Source organism: Brachyhypopomus gauderio, chromosome 10, assembly GCF_052324685.1.
Source record: "Brachyhypopomus gauderio isolate BG-103 chromosome 10, BGAUD_0.2, whole genome shotgun sequence".
NCBI lineage: Eukaryota > Metazoa > Chordata > Actinopteri > Gymnotiformes > Hypopomidae > Brachyhypopomus > Brachyhypopomus gauderio.
Genome location: NC_135220.1, coordinates 3,524,366 through 3,532,872, shown reverse-complemented (window position 1 = coordinate 3,532,872; position 8,507 = coordinate 3,524,366). Strand labels below are relative to the sequence as shown.

At 43.5% G+C, this 8,507-nt stretch overlaps 1 protein-coding gene across 3 annotated transcripts in view; it reads left to right on the top strand.

Moving 5' to 3' along the window:
• The first annotated feature begins 1,520 nt into the window (after positions 1 to 1,520).
• The window catches only part of iqsec1a (IQ motif and Sec7 domain ArfGEF 1a), an 89,269-nt gene continuing 82,282 nt past the window's right edge, over positions 1,521 to 8,507 (top strand). The window contains exon 1 of one of the 3 annotated variants that reach the window (XM_077018779.1): positions 1,521 to 2,887. In XM_077018779.1, coding sequence (XP_076874894.1) covers positions 2,628 to 2,887 — 260 coding nt within the window. In that variant the 5' untranslated portion in view covers positions 1,521 to 2,627. The remainder of the gene's footprint in view (positions 2,888 to 8,507) is intronic. The other 2 variants (XM_077018771.1, XM_077018778.1) reach the window with 2 other exon arrangements.

The window sequence follows — 8,507 nt, the reverse complement described above, 5'->3', positions numbered from 1 at the left end:
GGGATTCTGAACAGCGGTGCTCCCTGATTGGTTGAGCCGAACGGGAAGCGTCCGTGGTGTTCCAAGGCTTTTTGGCACACTGCAGGCTACTGCAGTACTATGGCTAGTGGCCATCGGGGGGGGGGGGGCAGGGAGGAGAGCAACGATTAACACCTGAGCCAGCCCTGGCATCAGAGGGGCCCCAACCCTGAGCCAACCCTGGCATCAGAGGACCTAGTAATGGCACTGTGCCACCGTTTGTCACTGTGCCAGCAATAGACTCAGAGCTCCACGGTTCTTCAGCCTCAGAGATGAACTACACTAGTTCACCAGTTCTGAGTGGCTCTCGCAAAAGACGAATGCACCGGAGGACCAGAGGAGGAGAACAAACGGATCGCTGCACTTTAATGCTCCCTTGCACTATCGACCGAAGAGCCGTGGAATTTGTAGTGTGGAACATGTTCAAAAGACGGTGCCCTCTGCTCAGACGTCTTCCTTTCTCTTTGAAGATGCAATAGCCAATAGAAAATGATGTCATCTGCTGTACTTCTTTTTAGAATAATGAAATATTGGACTTTAAACACTGGTGTTTGATCTGATGGTGCATAATATATATTTGTAAATGCTTTATACCAATGCTCCTCAACCTGGTCCTTGAGGCCCACCAGATGGTTCTACATTTTTGCTCTAACCTGATTGTTGGGAATTTGGACAGAGCAAAGCTATAGAACTGTCAGGTGAACCCCACGTAGCCAAAAGTATGTGCACACCTGACCATCATACCTGTATGTCCTTGTTGGACATCTCTTTCCAAGTTCAGTGGTAATAAAATGAAGAAGACCCCTCCCTTATGCTGATGTCATAGCCTTCATTCTTCTCCGTAGCTTTACTACAAGGTTTCAGAGGTGATACGGGAGTAATTTGTGCCCTTTCAATCAAACAAGCATTTGTGAGGTCAGTCACCTGATGTGGGTTTCAATTGATCTGTTGTTCAATGAGGCAGAGGTCAGACATGCTGCTCCACACCAAACCCATCAAATGATGTCTTTATTGACCTTGTACAGTCATGCTGGAACAGGACAGGGCCTTTCCTAAACTGTTGCTTTGAAGCATGCAATTCTCCAAAAATGTATTTGCTGTAGCATTAGCATTAGTCTTCAATGGAACTAAAGGGCCCAAACGCTGATGGAACTGCCCCAGACTGTTATCCCTCCAATGATATTCACTGCTGTTGCTCAGCGTTCTCCTGGCATCTGCCAAACCCAGACTTGTCTGTCGACCTGCCAGACAGTGATGTGATGAGACGTTGTGATTCATCGCTCCTGAGAATACGTTTCCACTGGTGTGCTTCACACCATTGTGCACTGTGATCATAGTCTTGTGTGCAGACGTTCCGCCATGGAAACCCATTTAATGAAGCTGGTGGTGTGCGGTTCTTGTGCTGACGTTGCTTTCAGAGGGAGCTGGACGGTGCGTAATGAGTTATGCGTTGTAGGGGAGGTGATTTTTACACCAACACTGCAGCCCTGCTCGGAGTTGGCGCGGTCTCCTGCTTCGTGGCTGACATGCTGCTACCCCACGGCTCTTCCGTGCCACTGTAGCAGATCTAACTGAGCACAACTTTCAAGAACTGATTTTTTAAAAGTAACTGAGCTCGACAGTATGATACTATTACCAGTGTTTGCTCATCGATTTGGCCGAAACACCCGAGGTGATTAATGAAGAGGCATGTGCACATACTTTTTAGCCATAAAGGGAATCTCGTCCAGTCGCAGAGAGGATGTAAGATGGGGCAACAGAGTTGCTATGGTGAATGCTCATTATAGGCTCTGTTTGAAAAATCACCAGCAGAGGGCAGTATGTTGTTTATCTCGATCAAAGCCAGATAATTCAAGACAAATACGTCTTATAAATAAAATGAAAAGGATTGCCGAAAAACTTGAACTTCCTATTTGTTCTTTTTAAACTGACGGCGACTAAATATTGTACGTATCGACAGACTTCCAGTGTGGTGCCCTGCAAAGCCCCAGTCAGTCTCGGGACCTGTGCTGCATAAAGTCACGGGGGGTCAAGACGGCATGCGTTAACACCTTGGAGGAAAGGCAGGTGTCGTTTAACACAGTGTTTTTTGTTATCATGGTTATTCAGCCATTTGTTTACTTACATTTTGTCGAATAATAATTAAATACGAAATCGGGACGTGTCGATAAACAGCACAATTAACTACGGAAAACGTGTTAAAATAAATTGTGGCGTCGCTGGAACACGAAACGCCCCTCGCGCACCAGTTCATTCGTTTCACTATTTTTGACGTGCTCGCGCGCGCGTGCCCGCGGGCTTTAGTAACGCTGTACTGTATCTGTGCCGAACTGCGTCTGGATCACGAAGGTCCGCCGCCTCTCATGCCCCCTTTAAAGGGTTAAACGTCCTTCCTGTCACAGTTCTGGAACTGGAGGTTAGTTATTGTGGTGCAGTGGAGGAACGAACGAACGAGCGAGGAGAAAACTTCAACCTCACTCCTGCGGTCCACCTTGAACCGTAACGATGGACGTATTCAGGGATGCGTCGTGCTGGAGTCCGATGGCGCTTCGTTTAGTTTCAGAAACCGGAGGAGATTTCGGGACACGCCACGCCTGAACCAGAACGCGATGGAGAGTCCGAGCGAGAACCCAAGCAAGGCTGCGGAGTATCTGAACGAGCTCAACAGGATCATAGAGACGCAGCAAGTGTTGCTGGAGAAGCAGAAGGTTCGGATCGAGGAGCTGGAGCAGCAAGTTGCGGATCTGCACGGCGAGAACGCGTTTCTGAAAGACCAGTACCGACGACACATGCGGACCTGCACACCGGACCAGAACAACCACGCACTCGCCGCCCTCGCAGCCATTCAGGAGAACATCTTTCACACAAAGTAAGAATGCACCTGTCACTGAAGCAGTGTGGGAGAGTAATGATACTGTAGTAATGATACTTTTGTTGATCAGCTCCTGGATGCATGCGTGGCTATGCAGGTGAAGTATGGACTCATCCGGAGAAGGAGCTTCAAGTACTTTAATTACACTCTGTTTAACTAGTGAACCCGACAGCTGATAGTAAAGGTGTGATTTAATGGGACTGTAGTACTCAAGTACTGTAGTACTTAAGCCTTTCCCCCAAGCTTGAGTTTGGCTTTTGCTACAAATAGTTCATGTTGTAACTATTTGATGCATATAGGACATTTCTAACTGTACCGTAGACTCGCCGAACCTGACCGCCGACGGACACGTTTGCTGCTGATTTCTGAATAACCTGTTCAGACCCAAATCCTTCCACCACATACTGCATAAAATAGTTCATTTTAGTCGCTTTTTATTAAATTAATCACACATTGTATCTTCGTGGTGGTAATTTTTTATCTGTTACGTTTCTGCGCATCGGGCTACAAAATGGGAGAATATCCCGGGCGGTGTAAAGCCGCACGCGCCCGAACCCGGCCCGGTTAATGCGTTCTGCGTCTCCCTTCTCACATTATAACGCTTTCGGTGACGCCTTCGAGCGGTCGTCCGACACCACGAATAAAGGAATAACTAAGCAAGAACTTCGCGGTTCTGGACGAGAAGGACAAGTCCGCCCATTCTTTAAGTACCTAAGCAGGACCAGCGTGTATGCTGCTTTATATTCATCCGGACCGTAATTAAAATAGAAATATTAGTGGTTTCAGTCCACCGCGAGGATGGGGTGTTCCACACGAACCTGATCCGGTTTGATGACTGAGAAGGTAAAACAGGTTTTCCTTATTAGCCAATTATGAATGATGAAAAATGGGAAGTCTTGCCTCAGTTACTTGTCTGATAAATGACTTTCAGGATAAATTAATTTATCATTTTTATTTAGAGGGACACGTTTTCTACCTGTTGAGTACCGCGGAGTCATTTTAAATCGTGTTTGTGGCTGGATTTGTAGGCTGTCCGGAAAGAAATGGCAAAACTTTGTACTTTTGCAAGAGTTGACTTGGGCCACAGGCAGTCAGCTGTTTCAGCTGTGGCCAAACGCAAATACACATCACCCTGGACTAACCTCTGGTTTAGTGGCCTTGTCAAGCTAAACGATGAAAGTAGTGTCCTCTCGCGTGGTTATAAAGTTGGTTAGAAATTAGTCACCTGGTTGATTTCCTTTTAATTTAACACTTCATTAGCTAGATGTCTAGAATGATGTTTATAATTGTGGGATACGATAGAATAAACAATTTAAACAATAAAGCATGCAGACTTGGTGTGTGTGGGTGTGTGTGTAAACTATATATGTAAACTGCTTATGAGTTTGACCTTATTTACCTTATGGTATGTAGACCATGACCTTCATGACAGCAGGGACACGTGTGTGTCTGTGTGTGTGTGTGTATATTGTACGCTGGCTGTGGTGAAGCCTTTTCTGCTATCGTCCCCTCTGGGACAGAGAGCAGCTGTATCTGCAGCGGCTCAATTAGTATTCAGGCCATAGACAAATAGCTGTAAACACTATCTTAAATCTCTGACCCGCACTCTGGCACAAGCCTGCACGCTGACCGCTTGCTTCTTTTACATCTCTGCGCCTCCTCTCCACGGCGACGGGGCAGGAGGGGTCAGAAACGACTGATGCAATGCAGGGTTTGAGAATCCATAGTAAGTTTAGTCAGTGTGTTTATGAAATGCATTTTTGGCTGGACCGATTGTGCTGCGTTCATCACGCTGCAGGGTAGATGTGTATGGACACCAGGGGGGCTTTTGTCCTGCTGGATTATTTGATGTCAGGCACGATTATTACGCATGTGCCTTTCTCCATCATCCTGTTCAAACTGCGTTGTTTTAATGGTCTTCATGGTGATGAGAGTGGTGCAGCTTCCTCTTTTCAACTGCACGCAGCCTTCAGAGGGCGCTTGGCCAAGGCTGGAGAAGGACTCAAGGTTCTGGGTATGAGGAGCACCCTGGTGCCAAGATATATGCAGAGGAAAATATCATTCACTCAAAGCCACCAAGAAGCACTGCTTGCCCCTAGTTGTTTTATTAAGGTTTGAAATGTACGGCTGGGGGAGACCACTGCAAGTTGATTAAGTTTTGCATTAAAGGAATTAGGTTTTTGAGCAAAATTAACATTTTTATTTTATGTCTCACAAGCTACCAGCTTTCCTCCCAAATTCCAAAAAAAAATATATTGTATTTGAGAATCTTTATTTGTAGGAAATGATGGCTAGTCGAAACAACAAATAATGCAGTGTGTTCAATTCTCCAAAAAAGTGAGGAAAACGCATTCATTTTCAAACAAAGCAATATGATTTTTGCAATATGATCATATGAAGAGTCCAGAAATCCCCAATTTCAATCACAGCCTTCATGCATCTTGGCATCTCCACCAATCTTTTCACATAACTCATTAAATACAATTTGCTGCAGTTGGTCATCTAATCAGTACCACATTAAGTAGAAGGAGATGTGTCCGTATTGGAGCACTGCAGACCCTGGGCCGGAACGGTTGCCAAACATGACCGATGTGTTTTGTGGCATGGAGAGGTGGTGTTGAGGCACGGTCTTCTGTCCTCCAACGTTGTAGATGATGACATATTTGGAGTCTTAAGACATACAGCTCAGTTGTGAAATTGTGCTAAACTGTTTGTTAATACCTGGATGGGAGGTTTTGTTGAATACATATTCTCACATGTAGTGGGAATACATGTGAGAATTCAGGTTTTTAATTACTTCTTCTACTGAAGTAATGGAACATGTTTTAGTTTCTTTTAGCATGTACTTTTGGCAGGCACAACACTATATTGTAGGTAAGGCTCCTTCATTTAAAGACTGAACTACTGAATGTCTGAACTGGTGTGCACACTGACTGCATTGAGAAACCTGGCTTTGTTTAGTTCCCATGGTGCCTGACATCTAACTGGCATTGTACTGTAATTCCTTGGTAGCAAAACATAATCGTGGAAGTTATTTGGATATTGTGTCCAAAATAGCTTAGTCATCCGGTAGGAATGTGTTTTGGGTTCCATGATGATGAGATAAAACATTGCTGCCTGCATCTGCTTCAACGATCTGTGTCTTGCTTCCAGAATGAATTTTCTCAGTTTTCTGTACTGCGTAAAGGATTGTTTGAGACTAATTTGATAGTTTTTCAATTATTAAGGTCATCAACGTCCTGCTGTCTCCATGATGTATATTGTCGATTGTTAAGTTTTCTCTCTAGGTGGTTCTTGAAATGCAAACTATGGTTGTGAGGATGTCTTGGCTATTCTGGAAATCTCCAAACCCAGTTGCTGATTGGATGTTGGAGGAGCTTTTAATTTCAAACAGGCTGTAGCTTCTCCACAAGTTCTTCGGAGGAGTTTAGAGGGAACTAAATGCTCATGTTTGATGACAATGAGCAAAACGCGAACATGCGATTGCGAACATTCTACCCTAAAACTGCACCTTTTGATGAGGTAAAGCTACTCTGGGGTCATCCACAGGGTCATGTACAGTTATGCATTCTATCCTGATAGGATTTTAGCCATGTAAAGGTTCACTATGTAGTCAAATGCGTCAGAGTTAGTCAGATTAAAATCTGATTGCTATTTGAATAATGATGTAGGCTTTGAAACTCGAAATTTTGTGTGGTGATTTTTCCAAAGTCCCACTATGAATATGACGAAGATCAGAAATTGCACTGAAATTTAATTAAATGTTTGCAGAATTTCAGCAGTTGGGCAATGCCTGTAAAAATTGTTTGACACATGGAAGAAACATCTTCAAGAAAAAGATTAAGACATTTGAGGCATGATGGATACCATCATAGATTTAATGGTCCACTGACCACAGACTCGGGCCTTTGTGCTGTTCATGCTGGCCCATTGACCTTGGGCCATATGAAAGCTGGTGGACTGATCCGAACAAAAAAAATCCACCAACAAGGACCAAGGATTCTGAAGGAAAGAGCTCTGATTGGAGGAAAAGGCTCAGTGCTGTTACCTTGGCAAAAGGAGGATGGCTGATCTAGTACAAGCTGGGATGCAAGAAACCCCCAAAACAAACAACACACTGGCATCAGTGGACTTACATGCCTACTTATGATCTAGGCAGAAGGTAGCACTATTGTATATACACTTGAACCATCATTGAACCATAGTGTATGCGAGTACTCCGTCCTGATTGGGTGGTGTGAATTAAATGCACATGCATATAATGAACAGTTTGATGCAGTGAAGCTTAACTGTTCTAAATTCTGTATCCATACACTGAACCGTGACACTTTGCCTCAGGCACTTCTAAGCATCTGCAGCTGTGCATTACAACTGTAGGAGCATCTTGTGAATTAACCCTTACTTGACATGTGCACACACAGACTACTCAAAGGGCTGTGTATGTGTGTTACATTTTGTAATGATTCTAAAGAAACAGTCATGCATGACTTGAGTCTGTTGTATTTAAAGTAAGAGATATGATGCGCTTGCGTGAGAACATTGTGAGAGTTCTTGCATATTTCCAAGGGCTAGAAGGTCCATTTTAATGATGGTCCTAACATCCGGCCTAATGGCCTAACTGGCCTAATGGCCTACGTTTCTCACAGTTAGGAAAGAGTTTTGAAGTTTTTCTTGCTTTTGTTATTGTTCCAGATGAAGACCTGGATCTTTTAAATAAAATAAATAAATGCCTTGACTTCTACTAAAATACATTCATGTATTTTTTTAGCACAATTGTCTGTTCTGTTACAGAGCGTAGGTTTTAGCTCTCGTACAGCACCCATCAGAATGACTGTGTCAAATGTGCCTTGTGAAGCATCAGCGGTCCACATGGGCCATGCCCAGTCATTGTGGATGAAAGGTTACTTGAGGTCAGGTACAAGGTGGTTCCCATGCTGAATCTGCCAGCTCATTTGGGGATTGCATTTGTCTGTGTATTTAATCTTAACCTGCCATTGAGACAGTATTGCATTTAACAACATTTGGTTTTTAATAAATATCACGTGAGTGTGTGAGTGTGTGTGTGTGTGTGTGTACTCCACCTGAAATATACAGTTGGTATATAAGTTCAGGTTGTAGTAGATCTATAAATCACTGGTTCTTAAAGTAATGTGTTTTTATACAGCATCCTGTCATATATCTGAAGTCTTGACAGAATCTCCCCTCCATTGTTGGTCCCATTCATGTCTTTGTTCAATTTGAGGTACTCTTCAATTTTCAGACTGAGTATTTTGATTCGGGTCTTTTCAAATCGGTCCTTTGTTGTCTCCATTAGAGAAAGAACCAGAATAATCAACAATTTTCCTGCTCATTTCAACATCTTAAAGCACCAGAGGGAGCATAACTACTAACCATCTGTTTATTTATTTATCAAAGCTCCTAGACGCTGCTTCTCTACATTTCTATAATGGAGAAAATATAAATATTTACATTTCCTGGGATAAATTATAACCTAAAAGAAGATGGATAGAGAGTCTTTGTGCTGTAGCTTTGGCTCGTGCTGTGTTCCTATGAATATCTTCCTTTAACTTTCTGTTTCAGAATCACACAACACAGGATATGTGATGTACTGTAGGAT